The 21680-nt window shown below is 41.1% G+C and overlaps 2 protein-coding genes across 2 annotated transcripts; both read left to right on the top strand.

Annotated features, from left to right (window-relative positions):
* Window positions 1-11809: 11809 nt before the first annotated feature.
* Window positions 11810-16344, top strand: ppan (peter pan homolog). Its single transcript, XM_035771162.2, is given in 12 exon segments — window positions 11810-11997; window positions 12285-12451; window positions 12696-12780; window positions 13273-13323; window positions 13508-13645; window positions 13841-13917; window positions 14124-14231; window positions 14470-14593; window positions 14913-14991; window positions 15187-15316; window positions 15399-15559; window positions 15674-16344. Coding segments are annotated over 8 exon segments (939 nt in total). The 5' UTR covers window positions 11810-11997; window positions 12285-12451; window positions 12696-12780; window positions 13273-13323; window positions 13508-13582; the 3' UTR covers window positions 15871-16344.
* A 146-nt stretch (window positions 16345-16490) lies between these two features.
* Window positions 16491-19960, top strand: p2ry11 (purinergic receptor P2Y11). Its single transcript, XM_035771160.2, has 2 exons — window positions 16491-17021; window positions 17610-19960. Exon 2 carries the CDS (start codon window positions 17698-17700, stop codon window positions 18637-18639), a length of 942 nt encoding a protein of 313 aa, XP_035627053.1. The 5' UTR covers window positions 16491-17021; window positions 17610-17697; the 3' UTR covers window positions 18640-19960.
* Window positions 19961-21680: the final 1720 nt, after the last annotated feature.

Raw genomic sequence — 21680 nt, 5'->3', positions numbered from 1 at the left:
TTAAAGACCTCTGCCAACTAATATCAACACTTATATTTTGTTTTTTAGATTACTTTAGATTACATTGCCTTCTGCCTTGTAATTCCATTACCAAAAACCTCTAATTTCACTCACTCATGAGAAAGGAGGATGAAAGGTCACAGAAGTAACAAGTAAAGGTACACCTACCAATTAGTTACAGTGTTTTTACTGATTTCAAGTTTGTTTATGAATTATTAAGTGAATAAAACTATACCAGTTGGTGTCAGAGGAAGGTCCAAGAAATTGTCCAAATCTTCAGTCACCCAAGCCACAGACTGTTCTCTCTGCTACCGCAGGGCAAGCGGTACCAATGCATCAAGTCTGGAACCACCAGGAGCCTGAACAGCTTCTACCCCCAATCCATAAGACGTCTAAACAAGACTACTAAATAGCTAATCAAATGGCTACCCAGACTACCAGCATTGACCCTTTTTGCACTAACTCTCTTGCACACACACTAGACTCTATCCACACACTCACATATATTAACACTGACACCCCAACACACACACACAAACACACTACATACGTCCACACACACATAACATGTACACACATGTATACTGACACCACACACATGCATACTGATGCCACACACACACACACTTTCACATTCACCACATACGCTGATGCTACTGTCTATCCTGTTGCCTAGTAACTTTACCCCTACCTATATGTACAGTACATACAGTTGAAGTCAGAAGTTTACATACACCTTAGCCAAATAAATTGGCTGACATTTAATCCTAGTGAAGATTCCCTGTTTTAGATCAGTTAGGATCACCACATTATTTTAAGAATGTGAAATGTCAGAATAATAGTAGAGGGAATGATTTATTTCAGCTTTTATTTCTTTCATCACATTCCCAGTGGGTCAGAAGTTTACATACACTCAATTAGTATTTGATAGCATTGCCTTTAAATGGTTTAACTTGGGTCAAATGTTTTGGGTAGCCTTCCACAAGCTTCCCACAATAAGTTGGTTGAATTTTGGCCCATTCCTCCTGACATAGCTGGTGTAACTGAGTCAGGTTTGTAGGCCTCCTTGCTCGCACACGCTTTTTCAGTTCTGCCCACAAATTTTCTATGGCATTAAGGTCAGGGCTTTGTGATGGCCACTCCAATACCTTGACTTCATTGTCCTTAAGGCATTTTGCCACAACTTTGGAAGTATGCTTGAGTCATTGTCCATTTGGAAGACCCATCTGCGACCAAGCTTTAACTTCCTGATTGATGTCTTGAGATGTCGCTTCAATATATTCACATAATGTTCTTCTCTCATGATGCCATCTATTTTGTGAAGTGCACCAGTCCCTCCTGCAGCACAGCACCCCCACCACATGATGCTGCCACCCCTGTGCTTCACGGTTGGTATGGTGTTCTTCGGCTTGCAAGCCTCCCCCTTTTTCCTCCAAACATAACGATAGTCATTATGGCGAAACAGTTCTATGTTTGTTTCATCAGACCAGAGGACATTTCTCCAAAAAGTACGATCTTTGTCCCCATGTGCAGTTGCAAACCGTAGTCTGGCTTTTTTTATGGCGGTTTTGGAGCAGTGGATTCTTCCTTGCTGAGCGCCTTTCAGGTTACGTCAATATAGGACTCGTTTTATTGTGGATATAGATACTTTTGTACCTATTTCCTCTAGCATCTTCACAAGGTCCTTTGCTGTTGTTCAAGGATTAATCTGCACCTTTCGCACCAAAGTACATTAATCTCTAGGAGACAGAACGCGTCTCCTTCCTGAGCGGTATGACGGCTCCGTGGTCCCATGGTGTTTATACTTGCATACTATTGTTTGTACAGATGAACGTGGTACCTTCAGGTGTTTGGAAGTTGTGTTTGGAAACCAGACTTGTGGAGGTCTGCAAATGTTTTTCTGAGGTCTTGACTGATTTCTTTTGATTTTCCCATGATGTCAAGCAAAGAAGCACTGCGTTTTAAGGTAGGCCTTAAAATACATCCACAGGTACACTTCCTATTGACTCAAATGATGTCAATTTTCCTATCAGAAGCTTCTAAAGCCATGACATCATTTTCTGGAATTTTCCAAGCTGTTTAAAGGCACAGTCACCTTCTGACCCACTGGAATTGTGATATAGTGACTTATAAGTGAAATAATCTGTCTGTAAATAATTGTTGGAAAAATTACTTATGTCATGCACAAGTAGATGTCCTAACCGACTTGCGAAAAACTATAGTTTGTTAACAAGACATTTGTGGACTGGTTGAAAAACAAGTTTTAATGACTCCAACCTAAGTGTATACTTCAACTGTACAGTGGGGCAAAAAAGTATTTAGTCAGCCACCACTTGTGCAAGTTCTCCCACTTAAAAAGATGCGAGAGGCCTGTAATTTTCATCATAGGTACACTTCAACTATGACAGACAAAATGAGGGAAAAAAAACCCAGAAAATCACATTGTAGGATTTTTAATGAATTTATTTGCAAATTATGGTGGAAAATAAGTACTTGGTCACCTACAAACAAGCAAGATGTCTGTCTCTCACAGACCTGTAACTTCTTCTTTAAGAGGCTCCTCTGTCCTCCACTCGTTACCTGTATTAATGGCACCTGTTTGAACTTGTTATCAGTATAAAAGACACCTGTCCACAACCTCAAACAGTCACACTCCAAACTCCACTATGGCCAAGACCAAAGAGCTGTCAAAGGACACCATAAACAAAATTGTAGACCTGCACCAGGCTGGGAAGACTGAATCTGCAATAGGTAAGCAGCTTGGTTTGAAGAAATCAACTGTGGGAGCAATTATTAGGAAATGGAAGACATACACGACCACTGATAATCTCCCTTGATAAGGGGCTCCACGCAAGATCGCACCCCGTGGGGTCAAAATGATCACAAGAACGGTGAGCAAAAATCCCAGAACCACACGGTGGGACCTAGTGAATGACCTGCAGAGAGCTGGGACCAAAGTAACAAAGCCTACCATCAGTAACACACTACGCCGCCAGGGACTCAAATCTTGCAGTGCCAGACGTGTCCCCCTGCTTAAGCCAGGGCCATCTGAAGTTTGCTAGAGAGCATTTGGATGATCCAGAAGAAGATTGGGAGAATGTCCTATGGTCAGATGAAACCAAAATATAACTTTTTGGTAAAAACTGAACTCGTCGTGTTTGGAGGACAAAGAATGCTGAGTTGCATCCAAAGAACACCATACCTACTGTGAAGCATGGGGGTGGAAACATCATGCTTTGGGGCTGTTTTTCTGCAAAGAGACCAGGACGACTGATCTGTGTAAAGGAAAGAATGAATGGGGCCATGTATCGTGAGATTTTGAGTGAAAACCTCCTTCCATCAGCAAGGGCATTGAAGATGAAACGTGGCTGGATCTTTCAGCATGACAATGATCCCAAACACACTGCCCGGGCAACGAAGGAGTGGCTTAGTAAGAAGCATTTCAAGGTCCTGGAGTGGCCTAGCCAGTCTCCAGATCTCAACCCCATAGAAAATCTTTGGAGGGAGTTGAAAGTCCATGTTGCCCAGCAACAGCCCCAAAACATCACTGCTCTAGAGGAGATCTGCATGGAGGAATGGGCCAAAATACCAGCAACAGTGTGTGAAAACCTTGTGAAGACTTACAGAAAATGTTTGACCTCTGTCATTGCCAACAAAGGGTATATAACAAAGTATTGAGATAAATTTTTGTTATTGACCAAATACTTATTTTCCACCTCTCTCATCTTTTTAAGTGGGAGAACTTGCACAATTGGTGGCTGACTAAATACTTTTTTGCCCCACTGTATATACTGTAATCTAGTCAAGGCCTGTCCTATTTAATTATTGCTGTACATATACTATTCTATACTACGTATTCTTCAGATATACAAAATATTCTATCTATATGCTGTCCATAATGTCTATACATCCCAGTATATATATACAGTACAAGTCAAAAGTTTGGACATACCTACTCATTGAAAGGTTTTTCTTTATTTTGACTATTTTCTACATTGTAGAATAGTAGTGAATACATGAACGCTATGAAATAACACAAAAAAAGTGTTTTAAAAAAGTGTTAAAGTGTTAAACAAATAAATATATATTTCAAAGTAGCCACCCTTTGCATTGATGACAGCTTTGCACACTATTGGCATTCTCTCAACCAGCTTCATGAGGTAGTCACCTGGAATGCATTTCAATTAACAGGTGTGCATTGTTGAAAGTTAGATTGTGGAATTTCTTTCCTTCTTAGTGAATTTGAGCTAATCAGTTGTGTTGTAACAAGGTAGGGGTGATATACAGAAGATAGCCCTATTTGGTAAAAGCCCAAGTCCATATAATGGCAAGAATAGCTCAAATAAGCAAAGAGAAACAATAGTCCATCATTACTTTAAGACATAATGGTCAGTCAATACCAATATTAAGAAGAGACTTGCTTGGGCCAAGAAACACAGTGGAAATCTGTCCTTTGGTCTGATGAGTCCAAATTGGAGATTTTTGGTTCCAACCGTCGTATCTTTGTGAGACACAGAGTAGGTGAACGGATTATCTCTGCATGTGCTGTTCCCAAGCATGGAGGAGGAGGTGTGATGGTGTGGGGGTGTTTTGATGGTGACACTGTCTGTGATTTATTTAGAATTCTGCATTCTGCATTTTGCAGCAATACGACATCTCATCTGGTTTGCGCTTAGTGGGACTATCATTTGTTTTTCAACAGGACAATGACCCAAAACATACCTCCAGGCTGTGTAAGGGTTATTTGACCAAGGAGAGTGATAGAGTGCTGCATCAGATGACCTGGCCTCCACAATCACCCGACCTCAACCCAATTGAGAAGGTTTGGGATGAGTAGGACCGCAGAATGAAGGAAAAGCAGCCAACAAGTGCTCAGCAAATGTGGGAACTCCTTCAAGGCTGTTGGAAAAGCATTCCTCATGAAGCTGGTTGAGAGAATGCCAAGAGTGTGCAAAGCAGCCATCAAGGCAAAGGGTGGCTACTTTGAAGTATCTAAAATATATTTAGATTTATTTAAATTTGTTTTGGTTACTACATGATTACATATATGATTATTTCATAGTTTTGATGTCTTCACTATTATTCTACAATGCAGGAAATAGTCAAAATAAATAAAAACCCTTTAATGATTACCTGTATCCAAACTTTTGACTGGTACTGTATATATATATATATATATATATTTATTTTATTTTATACTCCAGACTCCAACATTGCTCGTCCTAATGTTTCTATATTTCTTAACTCCATTCTTTAACTTTTTAGATTTGTGTGTATTGTTGTGTATTATTAGATATTACTGGACTAGTGGAGCTAGAAACACAAGCATTTCGCTACACCCACAATAACATCTGCTAAATACACTACATGACCAAAAGTATGTGGACATCTGCTCGTTGAACATATCATTCCAAAATCATGGTTATTAATATGGAGTTGGTCTCCCCTTTGCTGCTCTAACAGCCTCCACTCCTCTGGGAGGGCTTTCCACTAGATGTTGGAACTTTGCTGCGGGGACTTGCTTCCATTCAGCAACGAGCATTAGTGAGGTTGGGCACGGATGTTGGGCGATTAGGCCTGGAAAAGACCTTCCCCAAAATGTTTCCACAAAGTTGGAAGCACAGAATCATCTAGAATGTAATTGTATGCTGTAGCGTTAAGATTTCCCTTCACTGGAACTAAGGGGCCGGTCCCGAACCATGAAAAACAGCCCCAGACCATTATTCCTCCTTAACCAAACTTTACAGATGGCACTATGCATTGGGGCAGGTAGCGTTCTCCTGGAATCCACCAAACCTACATTAATCTGTCGGACTGCCAGATGAGTGATTGATCACTCCAGAGAATGCGCTTCCACTGCTCCAGAGTCCAATGGTGGAGAGCTCCAGCCCACGCTTGGCATTGCGCATGGTGATCTTAGGCCTGTGTGCGACTGCTCTGCCAGGAAAACCCATTTCATGAAGCTCCCAACGAACAGTTATTGTGCTGAAATTGCTTCCAGAGGCAGTTAGGGACTCGGTAGTGAGCAGTGGTGTAAAGTACGTAAGTACATAAAGTACTACTTAAGTCGTTTTTAGGGGGTATCTGTACTTTACTTTACTATTTAAATGTTGGACAACTTTTACTTTTACTTCAGTACATTCCTAAAGAAAAGAAAATACATTTTACTCCATACATTTTTTCTGACACCCAAAAAGTACTCGTTACCCCTTTCCCTTTACATTTTGAATACTTAGCAGTTGTCACGACTTCCACCGATGTCTTCCACCGAAGTCGGTCCCTCTCCTTGTTCGGGCGGCGTTCGGCGGTCAAAGTCACCGGCCTTCTAGCCATCACCAATCCACTTTTCATTTTCCATTTGTTTTATCTTTGTTTTCTACACACCTGGTTTCAATTCCCCCCATTACATGTTCATTATTTAACCCTCTGGTTTCCCCCATGTTTGTGTGCGTGTTTGTTTTATTGTAAGGCTGTATTCTGACGGCTGGTATTATTGTTGCCGGGTTTTGTTGTTACGCCTGTTTATTTCGTGGTACCGGTATTTTTCCAGCACCATAGTATTGTGTTTGTACTGGTGTTTTCTTGAATTAAATACCTTGTCCACGCATCTCAGCTCTCCTGTGCCTGACTCATTTCACCAGTTACCTACAGCCTTGACAGCAGTACAGGAAACTGGTCCAATTCACACACTTATCAAGAGCAAATCCCTGGTCATCCCTACTGCATCTGATCTGGCAGACTCACTAATCACAAATGCTTAGTTTGTAAATTATGTCTGAGTGTTGGAGTGTGTCCCTGGCTATCTGTAAATACAAAAAACATGAAAATCATGCTGTGTTGTTTGCTTAATAAGGAATTTGAAATAATTTATACTTTTACTTTTGATACTTAAATATATTTTAGCAATTACATTTACTTTTGATACTTAAGTATATTTAAAACCAAATACTTCTATACTTTTACTCAAGTAGTATTTTACTGGGGGACTTTCACTTTTACTTGAGTCCTTTTCTATTAAGGTATCTTTACTTTTTCTCAAGTATAACAATTTGGTACTTTTTCCATCACTGATTTTGAGGGGAACATTATGTAATTAATGTGTAATTATACAGTACGTCGTCCACCCTGACAACCTAGCTGTAATTTTAAAGCTTCTGGAAGCACCAGCCAAGTGACAAAATGAACACACTATTACTCCACAGAGTACATGTAATATCTGTATAAGTGTAATGTAATTACTAAGTGTTACACAGGATTTAGTCAGTTAAAATTAAGTGTACCTTGAGATGTACTTACTTTTAATGATTGTGTACCTACAAAGTACGTTACCCATTCTGACAATGTAATCATTATCCAAGTGGGACAATAAACACACTAATACACCACAGAGTATAACTATATCTGCAATATCTGCATAAGTACAAGGATGTCGCTAATTGTTACACAGGATGTAGCTATTAAAAGTGATGTGTAACTTTATAGTTACCTATGAGCAATTTCAATATTACAAATTACGCATTACCAAGTGAAAATACCTACAAACAACAGATGAGCTTCTACTTTAGTCAACTTTATTGCAACATGTAAAAAGACCTTACATTTCTTACAAAATAATAAGGATTTTTATTGTTAGATTCCTAATTTGCTTAATTATATTAAACAAAGATATAGGCCTACTCAATAACATAAAAATAACAATTCTAGTGGTGACTCAAATCGAGTCAAATTTTATTGGTCGCTGTCACGCCCTGGTCGAAGTATTTTGTGTTTATCTTCATGTATTGGGTCAGGCCAGGGTGTGGCATGGGGTTTTTGTATTGTGGTGTGTTTTGTCTTGGGGTTTTGGTGTGTATGTATCGGGTTTGTAGCAAGTGGGGTGATCTAGCAAAGTCTATGGCTGTCTGGAGTGGTTCTCAATCAGAGGGAGGTGTTTATCGTTGTCTCTGATTGGGAACCATATTTAGGCAGCCATATTCTTTGAGTTTGTTGTGGGTGATTGTCCTTAGTGTCCTTGTTCCTGTCTATGTTAGTGTTCACTAGTATAGGCTGTTTCGGTTTTCGTTACGTTCTTTGTTTTGTAGTGTTTGTGTTTTAGATTCGTGTTACGTTTTTTGTTCATTAAACATGGATGGCAATCTACACGCTGCAGTTTGGTCCGACTCTCCTTCACCACACCTAGAAAACCGTTTCAGTCACATACACTACAATAGTAGGTGGACACCCCTTTAAATTAGTGGATTCTGCCACAAACGTTGCTGACAGGTGCATAAAATCGAGCACACTGCCATGCAATCTCGATAGACAAACATTGGCAGTAGAATGGACTTACTGAAGATATCAGTGACTTTCAACGTGGCACCATCATAGGAAACCATCTTCCCAACAAGTCAGTTTGTAAGTTAAGTATTAAGCAAACCACACAGCAACATTTTATTTTTTATTTCCTTACAGGCGCTAACCAACTGCAAAAGAGGTATTAGGTGAAGAATAGGTAAGTAAAGAAATAAACACCAGTAAAAAGACAGCTATACAGTAGCGAGGCTATATACAGGCACCGGTTAGTTGGGCTGATTGAGGTAGTATGTACATGTAGATATGGTTAAAGTGACTATGCATATACAGTGGGGCAAAAAAGTATTTAGTCAGCCACCAATTGTGCACGTTCTCCCACTTAAAAAGATGAGAGAGGCCTGTAATTTATCATAGGTACACTTCAACTATGACAGACAAAATGAGAACAAAATCCAGAAAATGACATTGTAGGATTTTTTAATTAATTTATTTGCAAATGATGGTGGAAAATAAATATTTGGTCAATAACAAACGTTTATCTCAATACTTTGTTATATACCCTTTGTTGGCAATGACAGAGGTCAAACGTCTTCAAGGTTTTCACACACTGTTGCTGGTATTTTGGCCCATTCCTCCATGCAGATCTCCTCTAGAGCAGTGATGTTTTGGGGCTGTTGCTGGGCAACACTGACTTTCAACTCCTTCCGAAGATTTTCTATGGGGTTGAGATCTGAAGACTGGCTAGGCCACTCCAGGACCTTGAAATGCTTCTTACGAAGCCACTGGGCGGTGTGTTTGGGATCATTGTCATGCTGAAAGACCCAGCCACGTTTCATCTTCAATGATCTTGCTGATGGTAGGCTTTGTTACTTTGGTCCCAGTTCTAGGTCATTCACTAGGTCCCCCCGTGTGATTCTGGGATTTTTGCTCACCGTTCTTGTGTTAATTTTGACCCCACGGGGTGAGATCTTGCATGGAGCCCCAGATCGAGGGAGATTATAAGTGGTCTTGTATGTCTTCCATTTCCTAATAATTGCTCCCACAGTTGATTTCTTCAAACCAAGCTGCTTACCTATTGCAGATTCAGTCTTCCCAGCCTGGTGCAGGTCTACAATTTTGTTTATGGTGTCCTTTGACAGCTCTTTGGTCTTGGCCATAGTGGAGTTTGGAGTGTGACTGTTTGAGGTTGTGGACAGGTGTCTTTTATACTGATAACAAGTTCAAACAGGTGCCATTAATACAGGTAACGAGTGGAGGACAGAGGAGCCTCTTAAAGAAGAAGTTACAGGTCTGTGAGAGCCATAAATCTTGCTTATTTGTAGGTGACCAAATACTTATTTTACACCATAATTTGCAAATAAATTCATTAAAAATCCTACAATGTGATTTTCTTGATTTATTTTTTCATTTTGTCCGTCATAGTTGAAGTGTACCTATGATGAAAATTACAGGCCTCTCTCATCTTTTTAAGTGGGAGAACTTGCACAATTGGTGGCTGACTAAATACTTTTTTGCCCCACTGTATGATAAACAGAGAGTAGCAGTAGCGTAAAAGAAGGGTTGGTGGGTGGCAGGTGACGGGACACAATGCAGATAGCTTGGTTATCCAATGTGCAGGGGCACTGGTTGGTCGGGCCAATTGAGGTAGTATGTACATGAATGTATAGTTAAAGTGACTATGCATATTAGATAAACAGAGAGTAGCAGCAGCGTAAAAGAGGGGTTGGGGGGGGGACAATGCAAATAGTCCAGGTAGCCATTTGATTATGGCTTGGGTGTAAAAACTGTTGAGGAGCCTTTTGTCCTAGACTTGGGACTAGGTACCGCTTGCCATGCGGTAGTAGAGAGAACAGTCTATGACTGAGTTGGCTGGGGTCTTTGACTATTTTTAGGGCATTCTTCTGACACCGCCTGGTGTAGAGGTCCTGGATGGCAGGCAGCTTCGCCCCAGTGATGTACTGGGCCGCACGCACTACCCTCCATAGTGCCTTGCGGTCGGAGGCCGAGCAATTGCTGTACCAGGCAATTGATGATGCAACCAGTCAGGATGCTCTTATCTTCTTACTTGGATGGTAAGGAGATTCAGGTTTTCATAATGGCTAGCGTAAACATTAATTATACATTATTTTTGTATTATAATCTGGGATGACACCCATATGGTAGACCCCAGTCAGTGAGGTTAATTTATATATAACTGTCACGCCATGATCCGTTTCACATGTCTTGTGCTTGTCTCCACCCTCCACCAGGTGTCTCCCATTTGTCCCCATTATCTTCTGTGTATTTATACCTGGGTTTTCTGTTTGTCTGTTGCCAGTTTGTCTTGTCCCATCAAATCCTAACCGCATATTCCCATGCTCTAGTTTATGTGTTTCCTAGTCTCCCCAGTTCTGCCCTTTATGCCTGTTCTGATCCTGCCTGCCGTCCTGAACCTGCCGTCGTGTGCCTGCCTGACTCTGATTTGGAATATGACTCTTTGCCTGCCTTGACCTACCTTTTGCCTGCCCCTTGTACTATAATAAACTCAGACTCATACCATCTGCCTCCTGTGTCTGCATCCGGGTCTTAGCCTGAGCCATGATATAACATGTTTTTATAAACTCAACCAAGTTAACCCAGATGGTACACTTTGGGGGCAAGTGCTAGCAACAACATTGAGTGGAGCAGCTTCTATCTCAACGCCATCAGACTGTTAAATAGCTATCACTTTGCTGCTTCCACCCAGTTATACATAGACTTGAAATCACTGGCCACTTTAATAATGGAACACAAGTCACTTTAATAATGTTTACATAGTTTTGCTTTACTCCTCTCATATGTATATACTACATTCTATTCTACTGTATTTTAGTCTATGCCACTCCGACATTGCTCGTTCTAATATTAATATATTCCTTAATTCCATTCTTTTACTTTTAGGTTTGTGTGTATTGTTATGAATTGTTAGATATTACTGCACTGTTGGAGCTAGAAACAAGCATTTCGTACACCCGCAATAACATCTGCTAAACATGAGTATGTGACCAATAACATTTGATTTGGAGATTTTGAAGGGTGTGGATTGACAGGTTGGTAATTGGAGCCTATTGAGCATCGAAGTTGTATAATCTCGGACACCCAGCGCATCTGTCCACAAGAGATACGACCTTGTGACAGTTATTACTGAATCGGATGCAGTTTAGAAGAAACGAAATACTAAATTGGTGAATTTAGTGGAAACTTGCCCCTTTGTAACAAACATGGTGGTAACAAGCATTTGTTGTTACACCTCTGTAATTACAGAATGAAATGACCACCAGTTACATGTTCTTACAGTGTAACTATGAGTTATTACAATTAACTACCTGTTACATGTAATTACACTGTAATAATGAAGTTTTACCTTTTGGACTTCATATTGCAAATGTTCTTGAAATTCCCCTAGCAACACCAGGTAGGTTGCAAAATATACATACTGGAAGCGGAAAACAAAAGTTTGGTTAGGCATTTGAATAAGACGAACGTTTTTCAATGTGACACACAACGCGCCGGCGCAGTGAGATCCACGTGGTTGAAGAGCAGTATCTGATTGAAATGGAGGACTCAGAGAGGCATAACGGAGCTTGCTCGCTTTTTACATTTAGATAGTTAGGTTTATTAGCAACGTTTTATATTATTGACTCTATTATATTGTTTTGTTAAACTGCCATTATGGGAAAGTCAAAGGTAAGCGGTTAAGTAGTTGTTGACTAACGTTAGCTAGCTACGGTTTTCTAAATAACGTTAGCTATCTAGTTATTGACACGATTATTGTAAACTGAATAAAGTTACTGGTAACTATATTTAATATTGTCTAATGTGCATGTGTAGTTAGGTGGATGAAAATGATGTTTTTATGAGAATATCTGAACAATGATTAAAATATTTGTAACTGATTACATCCACAACGGCGTTAGTTCGCTATGTTACAAGCTATCGTGGCCATTTAAACGGACGTGTTCATTCAATGTCAGACCAAAAACCAGAGGAAGTCACGTTTGAGTGCGAACCATGTGGCGGAAGAGGTGTTCGGTGCGGTCCCTCACGTGTTTCACCGTGGCCAAGTCAGCAAGAATGTCGGTCAGCTAGTGGAGAACATGCGGCGCGTCGTGGAGCCCTTCACTGCAGAATCCCCCTTAAGGTCCGTTTGTTCATGTCATGAAACTCAAAGCTGGTATTTATAACTGACTTGAATCAAAGTTACGTTACTGCATGCCACATTTGTTACTTAATATATGTGTTAATTTTTATAAAACTTTCAACCACTGTTCTGAGTTTATACATGGAAGTGTGCCTTGGCTCATAATGGATTGCATTTGAGGTCTTGCCTGCTTGTGATTGACAGGTGAGGAAGAAGAATGTGCTGAATGACTTTGTGGCTGTAGCAGGGCCACTGGGAGTGACACACGTCATGATCTTCACCAAGACGCCCAGCAGTGTCAACATGGTAAATAAGTCTGCAAACACCAGGTGTGTATTCATTATTGAAACCGTTTTACTGTTTAAGAACCAAACTGAAGCAAATTAAACAGGGAGTAACATACTTGATTTTGTAAAGTAGGAACTCATATTTTTCTTGTCAAAAAGTATGTTTTGTTATATATATTTTTACCCTTAATGGGTTTTGTTTGGCGTAAACAATTTATTTTGCAACACCTGTTGCGTTACTGTACAACGAGGGGCTTTAACAGTAGACACTGCAGCTGCTGTAAACCCTTGGCCTTTTCAAAGGCAGGCAAAGGAAATAGCTTTATGATTTATCGCTATTGATCAATGAACTATATGCTGTGTTAGCCACCTCCTTAGTTATTCCAATTGCTGGTGCCGATGATGAGTTATGAGAATATCTGAATTCATGATTAAGATGTTTTATCACTGATGCATCACTATCTACAGTTGGGCTGTTTACTAGATCCTAATGGCAAATTAGCAAGTGAATGAGTTATTTTTTTCTCTTTCCAGAGGCTTGCTCGGCTGCCTAAAGGCCCTATGCTCCATTTCCGGGTGACCAAAGTAAGTACACAAACCCATATGACTTACTGGAAGAGATGGGCTCAAAGGATGACAGATTTTGACGTGACTGTTCGGTGATATATGTTCAAAGTAAACGCACTGATGAGCCCCAATACTAGAAACAAGCAAATATAGGGGTTTGGGCTTCAATTGCTTTTCCTGAATATGTTTTTAATCGTTTTAGGTACTCCCTTATTAAAGATGTGGTCTCGTCACTGAAGAGGCACTGCTGGTCCTCAATAACTTTGGCTCGGAGGGCATGCATGTCAAACTTATGGCCACCATGTTCCAAAACATGTTCCCTTCCATCAATGTGCACAAGGTATGTCAAAGGCACCAGTACCTGGATTTTTGCTTTATTTGGGATTTGTGAAATATGATGATAGTACCGTCTTCTGATTATCTGTGACGATCACTCAAAAGTAAACGCTTTCTGATATCCCACAATCTTTTTATCCTCTTATTATATTGATGAGAATCAGATTAGTATGCATTTTAACGGGTTTGCTTCTTGTAGGTAGCCCTCAACGCCATAAAGAGATGTACATTGCTGAACTACGATCCAGTGTCTCAAGAAATTGAATTTCGCCATTAGTACGTATACAATATGTTTTGTGCACTCGTTTTAATTCAAGGTGGCTTGGTTACTCTATAGGAAGACTGCTTGGGCTCAGAGGATTTAGTGATGTATATTCAAAGTAAATGCACTGATGCACCCATCATGCAGAATCCCCCCCAGTAGATGACTAAATGGTTCAGTCCACAGTCATCCTTGTCCTTCTCCCTATCCCCCTCTGCAGCAGCCTGAAAGTAGTCCCTGTGTGCATGAGTAGAGGAGTGAAGAAGCTGATGCAGGAAAAGTTCCCCAACATGAGCAAGTTTGAGGACATCAGTGAGCTGCTGATGAAGTAAGAGCCCTGTCTGTCAGTCCTATCAGACTGCAGAGTATTTCCTGCTGTACTTGATCTATCTGGTCTATCTGCATGTGTTTGGGTTGTCACTATTGCTTTGATGAATTTGAGCTGTTTCACAATGTTATTTGGGTGATACTACCTTGTCTATGCTGGCTGTGAAGTGATTACCTACAAAGTCATTCTGATTTGGCCAGCTGTTATGTGTTCTCTTACCCTACTAACTTTCTTTCAGAGGGGCTAATCTTTCAGAAAGTGAAGCAGAGCAAGATGGAGATCACAACATAACGGAACTGCCACAGATCTACTCCGGGCGTGGTAACATGGCGTCTCAACAGAGCGCTGTGAGACTGACTGAGGTGATTACCATGGTGACTTAGTGGCTGATCTTACTGATATTACATTGTAACCAGTGTTTCTATAGAATTGTCTACTCCTGTGTTGGCAGTGACTATAAATGCTAGGTTTATAGCATCAGTTTGTCTTGTCATTTTCTGTCCATGGGATGTACATGATGAAAAGATATCTATGATTACCTGTGATATTTCACAAAAGTAAACGCTTACTGACACATCCTGACATTTATCACCATGGTGCCTTCAGCGGTTGATCCTACTGATGTGACATTGTCAGCCGTTTTTGGTAGGGTTTTACAGCATCAGTTTGTTTTCTCTTCAGATAGGCTCACGCATCACCATGCAGCTGGTGAAGATCGAGGAGGGAATGGGAGAGGGGAACATTCTCTACCATGCAGTCAGTAAGTACACCTGTCAGTTTCCTGTTGATTTAGCTGTCCATGGGATGTACATGATGAAAATATATCTATGATTACCTGTGATATTTCAACAACAACAAAATATACGCTTACTGACATATCCACTGAGAATGGGTGTTTCTGTTGATTGGTCATGGTGAAATGCTGATACAGGCACTCTGAATGTCTTTTCTGAAGTCTCCAAGACTGAGGAAGAGCTTCAGGAGATCCTGGTCCGAAAAGAGGCGCAGATGAAAGAAGAGCAGGAACGGAAGAAAAAACAAGAGCCGGATGTTTCCCAAAAGAAAGCGTTACTGGAGGAGAACAAGTGAGTGTTATAGTACATTGTAACTGCTATTCATTCTACCTGAGTTGGAGTGGAACAGTGATGTTTGTTTCTGTAATGTCAGGAAAAGAAACATGGCCGGCATCAAGAGGAAGCGCCAGGAGGAGGAAGAGCATGACCCTGAAGTGGAGGATCCTGGGAACCAGGATAACAGGCCCCCGGTTGTTGAATCTGACGACGAGGCAGAGTACTACAGACAGGCTGTAGGGGAGGAGCCAGATTAAGGTATGTACTTTTTCAGTACTGAACCAAGTCTCTATAGTTTGTGTTTTGTTGTACTATATTTTTGTGCTACTTTGGCAGACAAAATCACCTTTTATTTTTCTCCCTCCCATCTAGATATGTTCCCTGCAGCCAAGAGGAGGCAAAGACCTGAAAGGCCCTCAGGAGGACCCTTCAAGAAGAGGAAACCGTTCTCTGGCGACGACAGGAAAAACAAATATGGTTCCAAGTCACCTCATAGGTCTGGTCCGAGAGGGAAACCCAGAGACCGAATGGGGGGGTGGCGTGGACAGGAAATGGGGAAAGCGATTTAGGGATGGGGGCAAATCATTTGGAAAGATGTCACCGGGGGGGGCAAAAGGTTTGGAGGAAAGAAATTTGGTGACAGGGATAAAAGATTTGGAGGGAAGTTTGGGGGGGGGCAATAAATTTGGGGGTGATAGGGGTTCTAAGATAAGGGCAAACCTCATCCTGGTGGTTTCAAGAAGGGTTGAAGGAGGGCTTCAAACAGAGGAAGGGGAAGAGCTGAGCTTCATAACCCTGGATTGATGCGCGCTGAGCGCTCTACCCTGGTAAAACATCAGGTGGCAGTACGGACTCACGCTTGTGGTCACTGCAGTTTCTGATCAACATGAACAGAGGAATTTATTCCTTAATGAAAGGACATTGGTATCGCCACAAGTCAGCTGGAGGACTGGATGAAAATGCAATGATGAATTTTGTGCCTTGTGAACATGTTTATAAAAAATATTATAAGCATTGGCAAATAAATAGCTGAATACAAGGTACAGCTCAGTTGTGTGTAGCCTTTTTATCTTGGGGCCGACTCATGTAGCCTCTGCCACAAGCTTTCACTTCAAAGCGTGACCGTAGACTTGAGTATGGAACGCTGTTTGGGTCTTTGCATGTCAAAAAGATACACGTAAAATAACACTATGACTTGTGTCAAAAAAGCTTCTTGACCAATCGACCTGAATATGACTCCACATCACATAATTTAACACGTTCATTATTTATTTACGGTGTTATTACACATTGATTACACTCACTCGTAATTCATATGTTACATCGATTCACCAATACGTATGCTATGAGTCATAGATTTTTGTCACTGATGATCTACATTTGCATAAAGTTCGTTTGGACTCCGCCCAATTCTCAGGGACTGATGACAGACGTTCACTCAACTTCTCTTCTTCTGAGGTAAATATAAGCTGTCCAAATGGAGTTCCATAGAATGGTAACCTTTTCATTTGGTACTGTGCTACAAATAGAACAGGGGGCAGGCAGTGTTGGTCACACTTCCTGAAAATGCCTACAAATGGGTTGATTTGGTTGGATGAAAGGTCAGAAAGGGAATTGACTGCTTTAAATCTTTGTACATGTAACTAACCTATCATGGGAAGTTCTACTGGTCTCTGAACGTCTACCCCAGGAAATGTAGCCTTATCTGTCTTGTCAATGAGTAAGTACTATCTGGCTTTATTCTAAGGTCATTGCCATTTATACATTTAAATATATGTAAAGTGTAAGGACAGAAATGGATTAAATGTGAACCGTTTATAATGGACCACCTGTTTTTGAATACTGGTGCATACTTCTGGTGTTTGTCTGTTGAATAGCCTGGAGAAGTCACATCAGAAACGGTCTTGTGGCTTTTCTTGTTTTAGGCTCCATGGGGCGTTTTGGACAGACATTATTCTGTTGGTTTAAGATTTACACAACCTTGGTCCATGGTATTTTAGATTATTATTTTCTATCCATTGCACAACATTAGTATGGAGAACTGCAGTGTGTTTTTATTTATTTCTGACCACAGATGTATATTTCTGATAAGACAACAGCTCTGAAGGTATCTTAAACCACTACTAATACTAGCAATTTATTACATGTATTGCGACAGAATGATACTGATTGACGTTATGAACTGTTATGACTGATGTATTGGCTGGCACAGTGCAAAGTTCCCCTTAGGGGATCAGGATGAACTGCATAAAAGAATGGGTCTCCACTTCAGAATATAATGAATATATTTATCCTTTTTCTTCCACAGAGATGAACAAATACCACTATTAGGAGCCTGTTTGCACAGCCTTTTCCCCTCCTATTTTCTAATCTCCCACAGAAATCAATACACAAACATGATGGATTACAACTCTTCTTGTCATGGTGACAAGTTCCAAGTGCAGTTATTGCCTTCAATGTACGGTGTTGAGTTCTGCGTGGCGTTGGTTGGTAACCTGTTTGCCCTGAGACTCTTGGCGACCAGGGAGAGGAACAACTGGCACACTGGTGTGGTGCTGTCCTGTAACCTGGCCATCAGTGACCTGCTCTATGTCCTCACCCTGCCCCTGCTCATAGTCTACTACATGCAGGACAAGAACTGGCTGTTTGGGGTGGCGGTCTGTAAGATAGAACGCTTCCTCTTCACCTGCAACCTGTATGTCAGTATCTACTTCATCATGTGTATCAGTGTGAACCGCTATGTGGCCATTGTGTACCCCTTCTTCAGCCGGAACCATGTGAGCCCAGACAAAGCCAAGGCTGCTAGTGTCGCCATCTGGATCTTTGTGACAGCCATCTCCTCTCCTGTGCTGAAGTTTGCCTCCACATGTCCAGAGGGAATCAACAAAACCCGTTGTGTATCCTACTCCTATTGCACCAACAGTGATGCAGTTGCATACACTCACTTGTTTTACAAAGTATTTCTGTCTGTGGCTGGGTGTTTTATTCCCTTCCTGGTCACATTTGCATCATACTGCGCAGTGTTGAGGGCGGTGTGGAGGAATGTGAATATAACCTCCCTGGAGAAACGGAAGGTGGCCCTGATGGTGTTTGCAGTGGTTGTGCTGTATGCCATTTCCTTCGTGCCTTATCACCTCCTCCAGAGCTACTATTTCTACCAGAAGGTTGACGAACTTGGCTCTGTCTGCGACTGGGTGTACAAGGCCTACCAGGTGACAAAGGGACTGGCTACACTGAACATGTGCATCCATCCACTGCTCTACATGGCTGTGTTTGATAACATCCGAGTCGCCTGCTGTGGAAGGAGCTCAGCAGATATGGCAATGAATAATACATGAACAAAATGATGCTCTCGCTGCTCTTTGGATGCTTGCACTTTTGGTGTTTCTGATAAGCAAGTTTTACACACAGTTGATGACTTATCTGTAAATAACTGCAGCTATATGCACTTCCTTCCAATGTTCTGATGTAAGATGTTTTTGATGGTAATGTTTATTTTCATGATGTCTAAACTATACCCTCTTCCATATTCATTATTACAGTATCAGATAATAGAAATTGAACATATTCAAAATAACTATTTGAAATGTAGCTACATTACAACATAATAACTTACAGTTTTCATATGATGAGAAATATATTAACACCAAAAGCACTGGATAAAAAGTTATTATAACAACCATTTCTGCCCTAGGAGACAGTGGATGGAAACGCGTGCTAGTGTGAAATGGAAAAGAGTCGCTGTAGCTATTGATAATGAACATCAAGACGATGCAGCTGCTTTAGAAGTGGGATGCACTGTTGAGCGTTACGTCCCGAGGGGTTCGTGCTGATTGTATGGAGATTGTGACAGCCGTCTCTTGAGAGGGCAAGAACAAGATGAATGTGAGAAGTGCAGTATTATCATAAGGTGATGTATACTTGGGGGAATGGAGGGAAAACGTGAGGCAGATGAGGTCTAAAGAGAGGGAGAAATAGGGTGAGCTTAAGTTGATTAAAAATGGCGGGGAAAAGGGAGATGGTTTGTTCAAGAGGAATGGTAGAAAGTGTAAGCAGAGTGAGTTGTATGCAGGGTTGAAGACAGGAGGGGAAAGTGTTGATAAAGGGATATGTATAGAGGGGTGAGCCGGTCAAGGATCGATTCAGACAAGGTGGTAAAATTGTACGACAAGCGACAGTTTATTCAGAGTAAAGATATCTGGTACAGCGTAATTACGGCCCTTCCGTTAGCCCATTAGACCAGCAGGAAAAGAGAGCGAGTTAACCGCTACACACACAATTTATACAGAACAGAAAGTAGGTTGATTCTAGAATATCGGGTCTTCGGATTGGTTCAGGCTGGAGGTAGTCTTCTTGCATTGGCTCAGCTGGGCCGTCCGTCACTCTAGAATCCCGCCGTCACACAATGTTCAGCTAAAGGGGGAAATTTGGTGTGTACGCTGTGTGAAAGCTATCCTGTATGGGACCTAACATGTTTTACTGTGAAAATACGTTGCTATGTGTTGTCTCAGTTATAACAATGCAATAGCAGTAAGCTGGTCACCTGCATAAGATGGTCACCTGCATAAGAATTAACATTTCTTTACAAATGGGAAGTGAAACAGGGCGAAGTATCGGAGGCGCAATGGCGACCTGTCATTCGGGCAGGAAGCTCCACCTGTTTAGTAAAATACTTTTAAAAAAAAATATATATATATTTTGAGTTGTAAACATGTGTATATATATATATATATAAACATATATATACACGTTTAGCGTGTTATTTCGGCATTTTATGTGTCACATAAATGTTTACAACTCAAACAAAACATTTGTTAGTAAAATGTATAATTGTAAACTGGGTGGTTCGGTCCCTAAATGCTGATTGATTCCCGAGTGGCGCAGCAGTCGAAGGCACTGCATCTTATTAGTGCTAGAGGCGTCAATACAGACACCCTGGTTCAAATCAGGTTGTATCACAACCGGCCATGATTGGGTGTCCCATAGAACCATGCGTCAGGGTTTGGCTGGTGTAGGCTGTCATTGTAAATAAGAATTTGTTCTTAACTGACTTGCCTAGTTAAATTTTAAAATATACAGTTGAAGTTGGAAGTTTACATACACCTTACCCAAATATATTTTAACTCAGTTTTTCAGAATTCCTGACATTAAATTCTAGTAAAAATCCCCTGTCTTAGCTCAGTTAGGATCACCACTTTATTTTAAGAATGTGAAATGTCAGAATAATAGTAGAGAGAATGATTTATTTCAGCTTTTATTTCTTTCATCACATTCCCAGTGGGTCAGAAGATTACATACCCTCAATTAGTATTCGGTAGCAGTGCCTTTAAATTGTTTACCTTGGGTCAAACATTTCAGGTAGCATTCCACAAGCTTCCCACAATAAGTTGGGTGAGTTTTGGCCCATTCCTCCTGACATAGCTGGTGTAACTGAGTCAGGTTTGTAGGCCTCCTTGCTCACACACGCTTTTTCAGTTCTGCCCACACATTTTCAATATGATTGAGATCAGGGCTTTGTGATGGCCACTCCAATACCTTGACTTTGTTGTCCTTAAGCCATTTTGCCACAACTTTGGAAATGTGCTTAGGGTCATTCTCCATTTGGAAGACCCATTTGCGACCAAGCTTTAACTTCCTGACTGATGTCTTGAGATGTTGCTTCACTATATCCACATAATGTTCTTCCCTCATGATGTCATCTATTTTGTGCACCAGTCCCTCCTGCAGCAAAGCACCCCCACAACATTATGCTGCCACCCCTGTGCTTCACGGTTGGTATGGTGTTCTTCGGCTTGCAAGCCTCCCCCTTTTTCCTCCAAACATAACGATAGTCATTATGGCGAAACAGTTCTATGTTTGTTTCATCAGACCAGAGGACATTTCTCCAAAAAGTATGATTTTTGTCCCCATGTGCAGTTGCAAACTGTAGTCTGGCTTTTTATGGCGGTTTTGGAGCAGTGGCTTCTTCCTTGCTGAGCGGCCTTACAGGTTATGTCGATATAGGACTTGTTTTACTGTGGATATAGATACTGTTGAACCTGTTTCCACCCATATCTTTACAAGGTCCTTTGCTGTTGTTCTGGGATTGATTTGCACTTTTCGCACCAAAGTACGTTAATCTCTAGGAGACAGAAAGCATCTCCTGAGCGGTGTGACGGCTGCGTGGTTCCATGGTGTTTATACTTGCGTACTATTGTTTGTACAGATGAACGTGGTACCTTCAAGCTTTTGGAAATTGCTCCCAAGGAGCATTTTTTTTTCTGGGGTCTTGGCGGATTTCTTTTGATTTTCTCATGATGTTAAGCAAAGAGGCACTGAGTTTGAAGGTAGGCCTTGAAATACATCCACAGATACACCTCCAATTGACTCAAATTATGTC

This window comes from Oncorhynchus keta, chromosome 5 (assembly GCF_023373465.1).
Source record: "Oncorhynchus keta strain PuntledgeMale-10-30-2019 chromosome 5, Oket_V2, whole genome shotgun sequence".
NCBI lineage: Eukaryota > Metazoa > Chordata > Actinopteri > Salmoniformes > Salmonidae > Oncorhynchus > Oncorhynchus keta.
The sequence above is the reverse complement of the archived record's forward strand: the minus strand, read 5'-3'. Positions and strand labels throughout refer to the sequence as shown.

Bases quoted from the DNA above. Each gene is read 5' to 3' on its own strand.
- p2ry11 (XM_035771160.2), top strand. From the start codon at position 17,698: ATGATGGATTACAACTCTTCTTGTCATGGTGACAAGTTCCAAGTGCAG.